This window comes from Geotrypetes seraphini, chromosome 2, assembly GCF_902459505.1.
Source record: "Geotrypetes seraphini chromosome 2, aGeoSer1.1, whole genome shotgun sequence".
Classification (NCBI taxonomy): domain Eukaryota; kingdom Metazoa; phylum Chordata; class Amphibia; order Gymnophiona; family Dermophiidae; genus Geotrypetes; species Geotrypetes seraphini.
Window position 1 is genome coordinate 304,173,750 of NC_047085.1, and position 17,192 is coordinate 304,190,941.

The 17,192-nt window shown below is 39.0% G+C and overlaps 1 protein-coding gene across 1 annotated transcript in view; it reads right to left on the reverse strand.

Moving 5' to 3' along the window:
* The window catches only part of LOC117355220 (arf-GAP with dual PH domain-containing protein 1-like), a 113,879-nt gene extending 102,639 nt beyond the window's left edge, over positions 1-11,240 (reverse strand). The window contains exon 1 of the mRNA XM_033933445.1: positions 10,931-11,240. Coding sequence (XP_033789336.1) covers positions 10,931-11,021 — 91 coding nt within the window. The 5' untranslated portion in view covers positions 11,022-11,240. The remainder of the gene's footprint in view (positions 1-10,930) is intronic.
* Between the last annotated feature and the right edge of the window lie 5,952 nt (positions 11,241-17,192).

Here is a 17,192-nt window from a genome sequence, read left to right on the forward strand (position 1 = left end):
ACTGCAGCAGAAAACAAAAAAAAAGAAAAAAGGAATGCTGAAATGTATACCTTTAAAATTGTGCCTGTACAGTAGATTATCAACCACACCAGAGGAAGGACTCTAATGCACTATTATTGTTATATCTCCTAGGAACAGATTTACCTCTTTTCTGTCTTCTTATCACCAAAAGCAACACCAGATTCTTCTCTCAATGTTATAAGTATTTATGCTACAGCTGTGTCTTCCCCTAACCCATTTGTTTTTGTAATCACTTAATTAAAAAAAAAAAAAAAGAGAGAGAGAGATTAATTATGGTTTAATTTTATTTAATACACCACTCTTCCTTGGACAATAACAGAGCGGTTTACAAAATTACAATTAAAATAGAAAGGAACTCCATATTCTAAAAAAGGCAAGGGATAGCACAGAATGAAAAAAAAAGAATATGATACATATGCATACACACGTAATATTTTAAAATATTTAAAATAATTATAAAATAATTTTGCAGATAGTCTCACTAATAAACCTTCATGACACCAGAATCATCTAACTTAATGGAATATCTTCAAAAGAGTTCTAAATTTCAAATAGGTGGATTCAAGACACTCTATAATTAATAGTAGTAGTAGTAGTAGTATATTTAGAAGAGAATTCCAAAGAGATGGTGAAATACAAAAGAAAGTTCTTGCTCTAGTTAGTTCATAATGAACTGCATGAACAGAAGGAATTTGAAGATTCTGATCATTCAAAGAACAAACTAGAACAACAATCCTTTAACTAGAGGCTTCCAATCACTTCTTCAGCATCCATGAACTTTACCTGATCTCATCTATGGAGGACTTCCATAGTATTCACACTTTCATCCTTATTTACTGGGGTAGTCTAAAGTAAACAGCCATTCTATATTAAGCTAACATCGATCTGAGAGAGAAGTCATATTATGCATTCAGAACATAAGAATAACCATACTGGGTCAGATCAGTGATCCATGTGGCCCAGTATCCTGTTTCCAGAGTGGCCAATCCTGGTCACAAGTACCTGGCAGAAACCAAAATAGAAGCAAAATTCCATACTACTAATCCCATAGCAAGCAGTGGCTTCCCCCATGCCTGTCTCAATAGCAGACTATGGACTCTTCTTCCAGGAACTTTTCCAAAACCTTTTTAAACTCATCTACTTTAACTGCTGTTACCACATCTTCTGGGAATAAGTTCTAGAGCTTAACTATTCTTTGAGTGAAAAAATATTTCCTCTTATTAGTTTTAAACATATTTCCCTGCAATGTCACTGAGTGTTCCCTAGTTTTTGTAAGCTTTGAATAAAAAATTGATTCACTTCTACCCATTCTATACCACTCAGGATTTTATAGACTTCAATCATATCTCACCTCAGCTGTCTCTTTTTCAGGCTGAAGAGTCCTAACCTCTTTAGTCTTTGCTCATACAAGAGGAGATCCATCCCCTTTATCATTTTAGTCACTCTTCTATGAATCTTTTATAATTCTTCTATATCATTTTTGAGATATGGCAACCAGAATTGAACACAATACTCAAGGTGAGATTGCACCATGGAGCAATACAGAGGCACTGCAATATTATTAGCCCTGCTACCATTGCTTCCCTGCAAGCATCCAAATTGCTTAGACAAGGGAGTTGGTGAGTCCTCTTCATGCAAGACAATTGCTGGCAAATTCTGGACTGCTTTGCTTCAATTATCCACCTAAAAGCATAGTCCAGAACTCTCTTAGCAGATCAAGCAGGCTACTTCTGCTCCCACAGAGTCCCAATGCAAGGGTCACTGGAAGATTCCACAATAATAGCATTCAAAGGCTAATTTTTTGTTTGTTTGGAATCATTTGGGTTTCATTTATCCAGGAAGAGGATGCTAACAATGGCTGTGCATAGTAGCAGTCAAAAATATATTAAGTTGAGTCAGCTCCAGAGACTGGTAAGGCTTTTGCTGTTCAGTGGGTACTACAGTGGAATATTGATGTTACCATGTGAGTGTATCAAGATGAGGAAAGAGATGGGTTGATGCTTGTGGTATACCACAAGCAGGTGGCGAGGGAGAGGTCCCTCATAAGGGGTATGTCCCAAGAAGAGTAAATAGGCAGAAGTTTCAAAAAGTGTGGGGCTCATAATCAAAACTTAAACATGTCTAAAAACCCGACCAAGTTGGCACTTGGACAACCTAAAAGACAGGTCGTCCAATTGCCGATAATCAAACCTTTTTTTAAAAATGTATCCAGGGACTTTTTAGGCCTCTGAATGCAGCTATGCACCCATAGATAAAAAGGGCGCATCTGGAGGAGTGATTAGGGTGTGATGTGGGTCGACCTAGACTTAGTCATCAATTGAAGGTTTTACAAAACTTCTTGGATGGAACTTATACGTTGTGACTTAGACGATATAAAAATAGGTATAAGTGTTTAAAAGATATCCAAAGTGACCAGATAACTACTGCAGAAACAAAGTAAAGACCCCCCACACAGTCCCCCAGTGTTCACCGACTCCCTCCCCCCCTGCAAAGATTAGAATAATAATGTACATACCTGTCTCCAGAGCAAAAGCACCTAGTATAGGAAAGCCTAGTAGAGCTGCACAGAGGTATCTTAAATAGCCTGGAGGGTGGGCTAGTGAACCATAGAGAGGACCCAGCCCCATAAGCCACTCTAATCACTACATTTATGATGGAACATCTGCACCCAGCAAAACTCCCCCAAAACCTACTGTACTGCTATATAGGTGCCACCTGCAGCCATAAGGGCTATTGGGGTTGTAGACAGGTGGGTATAGTGGGTGCTCAGCAAAATCTATAAGGGAGTTCTAGTGAGATGTTTATGTATCACCCTTTTTGTGAAATTCACAGCAGTGCCCTGTAAGGTGCCCCACTGCTCTGTTGCCATGTCTGGGTGGCCAGTCCATCACAATGTTGGCCCCTCCCACATCCAAATGGTCTTGTTCTGGGAGCTTGGGATTTAGGCAAATTTTTGTTCGAAAATGTGGTATAAAGATAAGACATACTGGCGGTCTGGACAAACAATAGCCTGGATGTTCAGGTAGATGATTAAAAAAAAATAAATTTAGACGTATTTTTTGAGAATGGGCATTTTCCCACTGCTGACTTTGGACATCTAGTGCTATACATATCAATCGAACTTAGATGTATGTTTTGATTATGCCCCTCTGTGTGTCCAAGCCAAGTTAGAAATGAAAAGGTATATGTTCAAAGAGTTGAGTTCTTTTAAAAAAAAATATTTATATTTTTAAATATATATTTACAAAGGGTTGAGTTCTATGTGCAAAAAGCTTCATTTTATACAGAATGTAGACATCGGAACCGAGACATCTAGATTTCAACATGTACAATTCCAATAGTGTTTTAGAAGAACATATGTTGATTTAGAGCAGGGATAGGGAACTCTGGTCCTCGAGAGCCGTATTCCAGTCAGGTTTTCAAGATTTCCCCAATGAATATGCATTGAAAGCAGTGCATGCAAATAGATCTCATGCATATTAATTGGAAAAATCCTGAAAACCCGACTGGAATATGGCTCTCGAGGTTCCCTACCCCTGATTTAGAGCCTTATTCTACAATACATGCAGAATAGATGCTTATACATGCACTTATGTGTGACTGATATAGAGAAAGACAAACATAAAATACAATAGGGTAAGATAGTTGTAGGGAAAAGAACATAAGAATTGCTGCTGTTGGGTCAGACCAGTGGTCCATCGTGCCCAGCAGTCCGCTCATGCGGCAGCCCTTAGGTCAAAGACCAGTGCCCTAACTGAGACTAGCCTTACCTGCATACGTTCTGGTTCAGCAGGAACTTATCTAACTTTGTCTTGAATCCCTGGAGGGTGTTTTCCCTTATAACAGCCTCCGGAAGAGCATTCCAGTTTTCTACCACTCTCTGGGTGAAGAAGAACTTCCTTACGTTTGTACGGAATCTATCCGCTTTTAAATTTAGAGAGTGCCCTCTCGTTCTCTCTACCTTGGAGAGGGTGAACAACCTGTCTTTATCTGCTAAGTCTAATGTTTTGATCATGTCCCCTCTCAGTCTCCTCTTTTCAAGGAAGAAGAGGCCCAGTTTCTCTAATCTCTCACTGTACGGCAACTCCTCCAGCCCCTTAACAATTTTAGTTGCTCTTCTCTGGACCCTTTCATTTTTTTTTTTTTTTAGTTTATTTAATTTTCTATACCGTTCTCCCAGGGGAGTTCAGAATTCCCTCTCAAATGTGATACCGAGCACCTTTGGTATCAAAAACTCCACAAACTTAATAACATATGTGCCCTTTTTACTTTCGGACAGACCAAGGCACGATTACCAGCATCTTAATTTCTTGCTTTAGGACCGCAATCTTTTTAATTTGCCCTTTGATCAGCTTAATGGAGTCCTCATTGGCAGTTGTTTTAACTTCAAGATCAGTCATCTGAACCTTGAATTGAGCCATTTCCGCTGTCAAGTTGGCCAGTTCTTCTTTGATCTCTTTTGTTTCATTCATTATTTCTTCTTTATATTCAGTCATTATTTCTCTCAAGTTCCTCTAAAATCTCACCAGTGCAGCAATTTTCTGGTAGAGGTGTCTTAGAAGGAGTTTTTTGCTCCGGTTTATGCCTTTTTCCAGATGCTAGAGGGTGGTGGTTAATGGAATTCGCTCGGAGGAGGAAAGGAGTGGAGTGCCTCAGGGATCTCTGTTCAATATGATTGTGAGTGACATTGCTGAAGGGTTAGAAGGTAAAGTTAGCCTTTTTGCGGATGATACCAAGATTTGAAACAGACTGGACGCCCCGGAGGGAGTGAAAAATATGAAGAAAGATCTGCAAAGGATAGAATAATGGTCTAATGTCTGGCAATTAAAATTCAATGTGATAAAGTGCAGAGTGATGCATTTGGGGGGGTAGAAATCTGAGGGAACAGTATATGCTGGGAGGTGAGAAGCTGATAAGCACAGATAGAGATTGGGACCTTAGGATGCTTGTGTCTGAGGATCTTAAGGCATCTAAACAGTATGATAAGGCGGTGGCTGTAGCCAGAAAGATGCTAGGCTGTATAAAAAGAAAAATAACCAACAGAAGAAGGGAGGTGTTGATGCCCCTGTATAGGTCATTGGTGAGACCACACTTGGGAGTAATGTGTTCAGTTTTGGAGGCCATATCTGGTGAAGGATATAGAAAGACAATGCTGTCCAGAGGAAGGTGACGAAAATGGTAAGGGATTTGAACCAAAAGAAGTATGAGAAGAGACTGGAGGAGAGGAAGGACAAGGAAGATATGATACAGACGTTTAAATACTTGAAAGGTATTAATATAGAACCAAATCTTTTCTAGAGAAGGGAAAATGGTAAAACTGGAGGGCATAACTTGAGATTGCATGGAGAAAGACTTAGGAATAATGTTAGGAAATTATTTTTCATGGAGAGGGTGGTGGATGCCTGGAATGCCCTCCTGAGGAAGGTGGTGGAAAAGAAAACAGTGATAGAATTTTTAAAAAAAGTATGGAATAAACACGGAAGATCTCTACTTAGAAAACAAATGGTATAAATTAAAGAACTATGGCCGGTATTGTACAGACTTGTATGCTTTGTGTCCCATATATGGTGATTTGGTGTAGGATGGTCTGGGGAGAGCATCAATGGGAACTCCACTAACTTGGAACATGAGGTCGTTACTGGCCAGACTTTACAGTAGATATCCTGAAAACAACAGGATGGTTAGATAGGCTGGAGTGAGCTTAGATGACAACTTCAGCAGGTGGAACCTAGGACAATACCAGGTGGACTTTAGTCTATAGCCCAGAAATATCAAAGAAGAGATGAGTTAATTTAATCATGTATTTTTAATGAGAATTACTAAGGGACAGACTGGATGGACTATCTGCCGTCATTTACTATTTTACTATGTTAAAATGGACTTGGGAAAACCCACATCTTATTTCTAGGTTAAGCAGCTTAAAATCTGTTTTATCCTTTTGGGATCTTGCCAGGTACTATATATACTCAAATATACTGTAAACTGATCCGAATATAAAATGAGGTAACTTTTTCCCCAAAAAAAGGAAGGGAAAAGGTTGACTTCAATGTCAATCGAGGTTAGAAATTTGGGTTATTATTATGAGCCAATCTACAAAGACTAGACATTCTTGCCATAAGTTTTAGTACATTATTTAACTTTACAATTTCTCCTTTTAACCTCTTTGCTTCCATGACATAAATCTAAGAATCAGAGAAAAGCTTTTCTATATAACACGATACAAAAGACTGACCCAGTGGAGGCAACTTCTTATGTTCTTATAAAGATAAAATTAAGCAATATGGCACTTACCCCCTTGTTTAGTAATGCGTATGCGTGTTTTAGCGCCAGCAGCCGTGGTAACTGCTCTGATGCTCATAGGAATTCTATGAGTGTTAGAGTAGTTACTGCCGCTGCCGGCACGAAAACCCACACTACACGTTAGTAAAGGAAGGAGTTAATGTATGGCATAGCTGAAACATAAATTAAAAATAACATTATTACAGTATATAATAAATACAAGAATAACCACAATACTAGCAGATAAATATTGAAATGTAAGTAAAAACAAAAACAAGATCCCAAAAGGAGAGAGGAAGCAAGCAAGATCGAGACTCAAATATAAACCAAACTCACCATATTTGGGCCATTTTTTTTGGACCAAAAAGTCTGTTTATATTCGAGTATATACAGTACTTGTGACCTGGATTGACCACTGTTGGAAACAGGATACTGGACTTGATGGACCTTCAGTCTGTCCCAGTAAGGCTACACTTATATTCTTATGAATATGCCAATGCCAATTCTACGTAATAGTTTAAAAATGTATTTTTTCTAAATATGTAGAATTACTTCTCTTTTAATTATTTTATTTTCAATGTAAACCACTTTGAATAGAGTCATCCATAAAAGAGGAATAAAGCCCAATGATGATAATAAGAATGGACATATATACAGCTTGAAGCAATATATTGCGATAATCTACTTTACTTGGAGTGAAGGTATTGAGCAAAATACCCTTGGTAGTAAAGACTGAGTGAACAGATTGAATCATCCAATATCCCTTTCATGGAACAGTCATTTTAAAATTGAGGGATGTTATAATAAAGGGCCGTTTTACTAAGCAGCACGATACAGTGGTCTGCACCACCCACAGCACGGATCTTTCCCTCATGCTAAGGCCACTTTTAGCACTGCCAGAAAATGGCCGACTTTTCTAGTTCGGCAACAATGGTCACACGCTAGTGAACACATGCTAACCACGCACTTATCAGCACATGGCAATGTAGCTGCACTAACCAATCAGTGCAGAACACACTTATTCTCCACCTCAGCACTAAAAAAAAAAACTTATGGGTAGCGCTCATGCAAAAACTACCATAGGATGCCTGATGCATTCGTGCTTACCACAGCTTAGTACAAGGGCCTCAAAATGAATCTTCTTCACCCCCATTAATCCAGTTTCTGGGAATTTAATGGTACTGGAATTTAATAGGATCTCTTAAGTGAAGTCCACAGTTAACTAAATAAAGGTAAATATGCACTCCTGTATCCTTGGGCCTCGATGCAGCTTTTGATGTGGTGGACCACCTCTGCTGTTGTCCTAGTTAGAAAACTGTGGACTGTGAGTTATTGTCTTACAGAGGTTCAGCTCTTTCCTATCTCAGTCTCATTTAATTCTTCAGTGTATCTCTTACACTGTGGTGTTCCCCAGGGCTTGATACTTTCCTGCCTGGTTATAACCCTTTGAATAGTGACCTCAATAATGACAGTAATAAAAGAAGAGAACATTCTTCAAAATTTTGGCAGGCTTTGTTTTTGCAGCTTCAACAGTTTGTAAAAAACACAATGCTGAGCGTCAAGGAGAGGGGTCCTGGAGGACTCCTTAAAAGTCCATCTAACCGCGGTACATGACACGCCCCTTTTGAGCCCCTTCGGAGCCTGTGAGGAGGTGAGAGAAGGCACATACTAATTCCTTCCACCATGGGCAAAAGAAAGGCGAAACTACATTCTTTACCTTCTGGAATGGGACCTTTGGACCAGTATCTTTTGGCTCCTTCTTTGCCACAGATGGAAGAGCAGGTAACTTTAAGTGTGCAGTCTGTCTCCCTCTCCTCAGGAGAGCCGTCACCACCTCTCCAGCCATCAACCTTTGCTGGAAGAGTAGAGACACCCTCTAAGGTGGAGGTTGTAGCCTCTTCCTCACAATCTTGTGATCAAACTGAACTTAATGTATTAGATCAGTCTGGGGGTATGAGATCAAAAGGACTGACTCCTGTTCAAATGGTTACGGAGTTAACCCATGATGTTCTCCCCAAGGACAAAGTTATCACTTTAAATGATATATGGCTTACTGTGAATAGAATTGAATCTTCATTGCAGAATACTGTTTCAAAATTGTGTCAGTTCTCCACAGATACTTCAGTTAAAGTAAATGAGCATGAAAATCAAATAACAGAGCTAGGAAATAAAGTAGATAAATTGAATCAGTCTGTGGGTAATTTACAGAGTACTGCTCTTGCTAATGTTAAAGACAGTGTATATTGTTTCATGCTAAGATGGGAAAAATGGAGAATTATATAAGAGTTAGGAATCTTCATTTTCTCAATTTCCTCATTACACACTACCTATCTCCATTAGAACTAGTAAGAATGTATATGAGGGAGATTTTGCAATATGCTAATTTGGACACATTCGAACCTGATAACCTCTATAGCATTCCGAGGGATTCCAAGGAAGAGGTAGATGAAGGGGAAATTGATAAATTAGTTTCACCTGATAGCTTGGATTTATCTCAATTTTTGGAGTCATCTAAAGATACAATTATAAAACGGGCTACACTCTTGGTGGTTTTCAAAACGGAGCTAGAGAAGCAAACTATTTTGAAGTTATATTTTACTAAAAAACAAGCTCTGTTTTGCGGCCAGCAAGTGATGATTTTCCCCGATGTCTCTAAACAGACTCAATTCAAAAGGAAGCAATTCCTAGCGCTTAGGCCTAGAGCTTTAGCGGTGGGTGCGACCTTTTTTTGAAATTTCCTTATAAATGCCTTATCTCATATGCAAGTGATAAATATGTCTTCTCAGACCCGGTCCAGTTAGATAGTTTTCTAAAAGATAAATCAGTGCAGACAGTACTGTAGTTTTTTATTCTGTTTTTCTTACTAGGGAGGATAATTGACGACATGTAAAAATATATGCCACGCTCTGCCTGCCATGAAGTTTGATAGTTTTTATTTACTGAATGTGATCTGCTAAAATTGGTGCTAGCAGCCAGAGAATGTGGACTAGATCATTGAATTCTTATATTCTTTAGATTGTATTATTGAGCATTTTCTTTATGCTGATGGCTGCTGATATTCCTTTATGTTTGTTATATAATTTGTAATAAATTAATAAATAAATAAAACACAATGCTGAGGAAAATGAGTAAGGGAATGCTACATGTGGGAAGGGTCATGCATGCTCAGAATTTTGTATTAGTCCTGCGCTCTGGGAAAACTTCTATCCTGATGCCATCAGATACATCGCTTGGGTGCCTGATTCAATCCTGCATATCAACAGTGAAATAAAAATACAAAGCACAACAATATCTAATCAGGAAATGCAACAAGATCAGATCAGAGAGGGCTAGGAAATTATACCTCATAAAAGAAGAGCAAATGCCACACTTTGGATACTATTCAGCTGAGTAAGAGGCTTAATTCACTTCCATTTAGAAGCAATTAAATCTAGTCACCAGTAAAAGTTTATTCATCAGACTCTTCTGATTTAGAGTACATTTGGGTTCAACACAACACTGTAAAAGTAACAAATTGCAATCCGGTGATAATTTACATACTATAAATTTGTTCTACCATATTGCTCCAAAAAGATGCATTTCGCTGAATCCCTCTACCTGTGTTTCAATATATCTTTTACTATGCAACCTTTCCCAAAGAAAACTGAAATACCTAGAGGATGTTCTACTGTGAGCCAACAGACATTGTATAGATAGATGTTACATATGGTCTTGTACATTGTAGAAGACCATATGTAACATCTATAGTACACTGGAATGTCAAATCAGAGATGCCTGTCTGTACTTCAGATTTCCCATTTCTTTAAGTACATAAACTTGTCCTTATTTTCCCTAAATTTTAGCCGACAATCTTTTTTTTACCTAGGTTCCCTTTCCCTTCCATTTGTTTTCTATGAGTTTCCTCACCCTCCTCATCTTCCACTTAAATGGGGAGTGTGTGGAACAATGGTTAGCCACAGCCTCAGCACCCTGAGGTTGGGGATTCAAATCCCATACTGCTCCTATTGACCCTGGGCAAGTCACTTAAACCCCAATTCCCCAAGGAACATTAGATAGAGCCTACCAGGACAGATAACATAAGAACATAAGCAATGCCTCCGTTGGGTCAGACCTGAGGTCCATCGTGCCCAGCAGTCCGCTCACGCGGCGGTCCAAAAGGTCCAGGACCTGTGCAGTAATCCTCTATCTATACCCCTCTATCCCCTTTTCCAGCAGGAAATTGTCCAATCCTTTCTTAAACCCCCCAGTACCGTACTCTGCCCTATTATGTCCTCTGGAAATGCATTCCAGGTATCCACCACACGTTGGGTAAAGAATAACTTCCTAGCATTCGTTTTGAATCTGTCCCCTTTCAACTTTTCAAAACGAATGCTAGAATAAATGTTTGAGTACCTGAATGTAAAGCACTTAGGCTATATGTGGTATATGAATACTAAAAATAAGTACCTAAATGTATCCACACCTCAGGATTCTGAGGCATGAGTGACTTGTCAAAGCCCAGTCCTAGAAAAGCATGAACAGAGTGTAAAATAGCTTTTGCACATTCTCACTTGGCTCCAGCTTGTTTTTGCATACCTCCAGGCTCCAGCTCTTCAGGAAGGAGGAAAGGTAGTGGGACAGGGCTGCTCACCTGGTGCTCCACAGTCCGCGCAGGTCTTGTTTTCGCTTTTCTTTGCAAGTTCTTTTAGAGATCTAAAAGATCTGCTCTCTTCTCCTGCCATAGTCTTTGGTCACTAACACCCTCCTTGATCTTATCGTTGAAAAATGACTCTAGAAGCCGGTCAGCCACACACACCACCAGATTGCTCTACAGATGAAGTGAACATCACTATGCAGAGACCAAGAAAAGAGGATATCTTTGGGCGTACGGGATGGAAGTGGTGTGATTAATCACTAAACCAGTTTTTCTACATTTCTTTTGCCAAAAGAGAGGTCTGTGAGAAGGGAGAACACAATTGCACAAAACAAGATAAGATAAAGCAGTGATTCCAAGCAAAGCATACCCTGTGTATAAGGTGCATAGACCGATGGTATGAAAAAATTTTTTTTTAATCAAGTCTGGGCATGCTTTGAGTAATTATACCACATTTCACTTTCAGTGCCAGATGTACAAAACTTACTGTGTGTTTAATGATCGTCGCTAAACTAGTTTGAACCGGTTTAGTGACAAAGTATTGCATCTATTGATGCCCAAAACGGCAAATTGCAGCCTTTTCCATGGTTTGTAGCAGCCTCTGATAATCGTATGTGACTACATTACAACAAGCTCATCAATATTAAAATGAGCATTCCGATCAAAATGAAGCTCCTGCCTTTAATGTGACAGGTCAGAAGGTACTGGTAGCATTGAAATGTGTTTGTCAGAAGTATGAACTGGCAGGTCTGAGCTTCTGATTGCATGTGGAAATTCATAAAAATACTTTTTATGGGATTGAACTGTAATATATGGGTGTGTAAAGAGCATGTCCCATACGCATGTGTTAAAGGCGCGCCTCATGTGTGCTGGTTAAGTCTCCAAACCTTTGCATTTTCTACATTATGCTGTCTAAAAAAATACAATTCAAAATGCATTAAAGTCAGATTTTGCTTTTCTGCTCTCTACATTGACAGTCTCGAAAAAGTTAATTAAGAATAAGAAACCAAACAATTAGAGGTGAGCAGCATCTAGTTCAGGGGTCTCAAAGTCCCTCCTTGAGGGCCGTAATCCAGTCGGGTTTTCAGGATTTCCCCAATGAATATGCATTGAAAGCAGTGCATGCACATAGATCTCATGTATATTCATTGGGGAAATCCTGAAAACCCGACTGGATTGCGGCCCTCAAAGAGGGTCTTTGAGACTCCTGATCTAATTGCTCTTGGTTTGCCAACTTCTAGGCCAGGGGTAGGCAATTCCGGATTCTCGAGAGCCGCAGCCAGGTCAGGTTTCCAGGATATCCACAATGAATATGTATGAGATGGATTTGCATGCACTGCTTCCTTGAGATGCAGATCTATCTCATGCATATTCATTGTGGATATCCTGAAAACCTGACCTTGCTGCGGCTCTCGAGGACTGGAATTGCCTACCCCTGTTCTAGGCCGTCAGAACCAGACAGGGACTTAAGACTGGGATGCAGAACTGTGCTTTGATTTAGCATTATCAAGTTTGAAAATACTTGGAGCCTGATTGAAGTTTGCACTGACATAACATAGTAACATAGTAGATGATGGCAGTTAATGACCCGAATGGTCCATCCAGTTCAGGGGTGTCAAAGTCCCTCCTCGAGGGCCGCAATCCAGTCGGGTTTTCAGAATTTCCCCAATGAATATGCATGAGATCTATTTGAATGCACTGCTTTCATTGTATGCTAATAGATCTTCATGCATATTCATTGGGGAAATCCTGAAAACCCGACTGGATTGCGGCTCTCGAGGAGGGACTTTAACACCCTTGATCCAGTCTGCCCAACCTTATTCACAGTTTCTTAAGATGAGGAAATCAGGTTTGTTGAGTCTAGGGTGCTTCTAAGAATCCTTTTGCTGGACCTCCTTTGCAGTTTTTTTTTTAAGGTGTCTTTGTTATAAATAGTTATTGCAGGAAAAACAGAGAATGGATCAAGTTCAGTCTGTAGCCAATCTGGAAATGGACATCTGGGTACAGATTGAACAAGCAGCTGACTGTATTTGGATGGATCAGTCAAAAAGAAGAAGATTGCTTGGACTGAATCTATGGTGGCTCCATATGTTTTCTCCTTGATGGGATCTGAGAAAGGCCTCATTCAGGACTTGTGTTCCTCTTATGTTTGATAGTTAATACAAGCCTCTGGAAGAAATTTCCTTTGGGTTTTTTTTTTGTTGTTTTTTTTTTAGTATAGATGGTGCAGGTTCTCCTTCTTCACCACTTTACTAACTCCCCTTTTTTCCTCTAATTTCCTACTTTTGAGGATGATTATGGTTTACTATCTAATATACTGTTATCTTTTTTGGTGATATTTCCTGTTTAAATGTATGATGGTAACCATTTTCAGTATCAAGCGTTATACTTGAGATGTAATTAAGGCCCTCTTTTACTAAGCCACAGTAGAGGTTTCTACAGCGTCCCAGGGTGCTAAATGCTCTGACTCTCATAGCACTCCAGGCCATGATAGAAATCTCTACTGCAGTTTAGTAAAAGGGGGATAAAATATCTATAAATAAAAAATTAACCTCCCCTTTTATAAAGCCACAGTAGCAGCTGCTGCATGGTAAACGATCCGATGACCATTAAATCGTTGGAGCGATTATCGCAGCAGCAACTGATGCCAGGGCTTTATAAAAGGTGCCCTATAAAAAAAAGGGGGGGGGATTAGTTGGTAACTCTTTTGACAGTAAGCTCAGCTTCCAAATCAAATTTCCTTGGTGGCTCAAAAAAGCTTTTTCAAACTTAGGATGATCTGATCACTTTAAACCAGGGATCTCAAAGTCCCTCCTTGAGGGCCGCAATCCAGTCGGGTTTTCAGGATTTCCGCAATGAATATGCATGAGATCTATGTGCATGCACTGCTTTCAATGCATAGTCATTGGGGAAATCCTGAAAATCCGACTGGATTGCGGCCCTCAAGGAGGGACTTTGAGACCCCTGCTTTAAACCTTCCTTTATCCATCAGCATTTAATATTCTAATCCATTTCCTAGTTATTTCCCAGCTTGACTACTGTAATTCCCTATTCCAGGGCTTCAAATGCTTACAACTCCTTCAAAACACCATTATAAAGTTTGTCACACGGGGCAAAGAAATATGATCACAAGACCCAAGGCCAGTTTTAGACACTGTAGGGCCTGGGGCAGAAATTAAGAAGAGGGCCCCCTCCCCCCCCCCATGATCTTCCCACCATTACTACCATACATAATACAACTTTAGTTTAATTATTTATGGTGGGGGGAGGAAACACCTATGTCAACAGTAAAGGTACAATAGGGTCATTGAACACAGCAGGGAAGGACCCTTCTACTGTGTCGCTGAAAAATATAGTAACTTATTCCAATTGAAAGTTATCACCTTATTTTCCATTTTTTATTTATATTTAATTTATAATATGTCAGATTTTAAAATTTATACCTACTATTTTTATATTTTCCACAGTACAAGAAGAAATAAGTCACTGTTTCTCTTTCTGTGAGTTGCATTCTGTGCAGTGTCTTGCTTCTTAAGGGTTCCATTGAATTTTTGGCTACATATGTTGTATTTTTATCTATTAACCTTTAGAGCAGAATAGCACAGCTATGACTTTATCCCGGTCCGGTCATTTAATTTTTCTAATCGTGTTGATTCCAATCTCCAGTTTCTGCCTTCCTCTGTCTTCTCTTAACTCTGTCTTGCCAGGGTTTCCTGTCCATTTGTCATTCTCTCTTCTCCTGTCTTCACTCCCTCCATTAAGAACATAAGAACATAAGAAGTTGCCCCCGCTGAGTCAGACCAGAGGTCCATCTTGCTCAGCGGTCCACTCCCGCAGCGGCCCATCAGGCCTAGATCCCTGATTAATTTTATAACTTACCTCTAATCCCATCCCTATAATCTACCTCTACTCTTATCTGTACCCCTCAATCCCTTTGTCTTCCAAGTACCTATCCAAAGCTTCTTTGAACCCCTGTAACGTGCTCCTGTTTATCACATCCTCCGGTAGCACGTTCCATGTATCCACCACCCTCTGTATGAAAAAGAACTTCCTAGCGTTTGTTCTAAACTTCTCCCCTTTCAATTTCTCTGAGTGCCCCCTTGTACTTGTTGATCCCCTTAATTTGAAAAATCTGTCCCTTTCTATTTTTTCTATGCCCTTCATGATCTTGAAGGTTTCATATCATTACATCATTACCATTGCACCTTTGCACAAGCTATTTGGCACCTTAAAACAACGTTTTTTTAATTCACCTGTATTTTAACTTTTAATTTTAAACTCTTAAAGTTATTTGTGTTTTAATTTTCTTACTGTTTAATCCTCTACCTAGCCTTATAGCTCCTTCTGCCGCCGCAAAGCGGCGGCGCGCCAGACACCTCCCCCATCAGGTCAGCTGATGCTTCATTTAAACGAGCCTTCTGCGGCGCGCGCCGAAGGAGCGCGCAAAAGGAGCAGATCCTGCTCCTTAGTGCGCTCCTTCGTGCGCAACCTGAGGGCCCCTCAAAATTTCAACCTTCTTATCCTACTAATAGAACTAGAATTCCAAATACTTTTATTTTATTATACTTTTTACTGTTAGGGTTACACCTCATTGGTAACCAGACTCTTGACTTTACCCAACCAATACAACTCAACATGTCAGCTGATCCATCCGGAAATAATATCCCATCTTTCTGGGGACATCGTCCTATAACACACAAAACAATCACCTCACCCTATTCTTCTCTCATACAAATTCCCATTACTACCTTCTCTTGTAATAGTACAGAAACATGCAACATTAGTAGCTTTAGTTTTGGGCTAATTAATGCCAGATCCATTAAAAACAAATATCATTTAATAAAAGACGAAATCGACAATAAAAAATTACAAGCTTTATTCATTACAGAAACCTGGCTTGCAGAGGGAGAAGAAGCTTATTTATCGTACTGCTGCCCTCCCAATTACAATTACCTATTTAACCATTGCCATAAACGTAAGGGAGGAGGCTTCAAGTTTCAAGTTTCAAGTTATCTATAAACACAATTTTCTAAATTTATCCGATCAATCCCCGAAAGCTGCTACAATCGAGTTTCTTCAATTAAAATGCAATTTAAATAATCAGCTTAATTTTCTTTTACTATACGTTCCACCACCTATTGATCTAAACAAATTTTCACTACTTCAAGATATTTTATTCGACTTCTCTTCTGCAACAACCAATCCATTTATTCTAGGTGACTTTAATGTCCATTTTGATGACCCCACCAATTCAAATACTAAAGACCTACTCAATGTCTTAATACCCCTTAATATTCACCCACAAATAACAGTTCCTACCCACATAGCTAATCACACACTAGACATGATCTTTGTACCACTGTCCCAAAAGTCTAACATCTCAGACCTGTCAGTCATGCCCGTCCCCTGGTCTGATCATCATTTCATATCCTTCACTTTTACTTTTTCGAAATTTACTCGTTCACTTCTACCTCCTAAAACTAAAACCATTACTTATAGAGAATTTAATAACCTGGATAACATAGACATAACTTCAATTCTCGACCCAAATATCTTAACAACATTTTCTGACTCCATCGAAAATCAATTGACTGCCTGGAACTCATCTTTAGTATCCCTTCTTGATAAAATATCCCCATTAAAATCAAAAACCATTTCTTTCCGAAGAATTATTAATCCTTGGTACACTTCTGAGCTTCAATTGATCAAACAACAATTATGTTCTCTAGAAAGAAAATGGCGACATAACAAAACACTTGACAATCTCCAAAAATATAGGGAAAACGTTTCATTATATAAAACCAAAATCAATCTGGCAAAGAAATCCTTTTATTCCAAAAAAATTGAAAAAGCAAAAAACTCCTCTATACTATATAACATCTTAAAATCTATGGACCTAAAAAATAACTTAAACAACTCCTTGCAAAAATCCTCTTTAAAAGCTCAAGAACTAGCCGACGCATTCACACAAAAGATAAATAATATCCGCAATTCTTTCTCTCAAAATATGTCAATCAATTCAAATACTACTGACTTTTCAGAACTCATTCCGACAGCAAAATGCTCAAATTTCAAAATCCCTACTCTCCAAGATATTGAATCTTTATTCAATCAAGTCAATATAAAAAGTTCCCGATCCGAAATACTTCCTCCATTCTATTTGAAAAATATTTCTCACATTTTGGCCCATTTATATTATCTCTCATTCAGAATAGTTTACTTACCTCTACAGTCCCATCCCAATGGAAAACTTCATCCA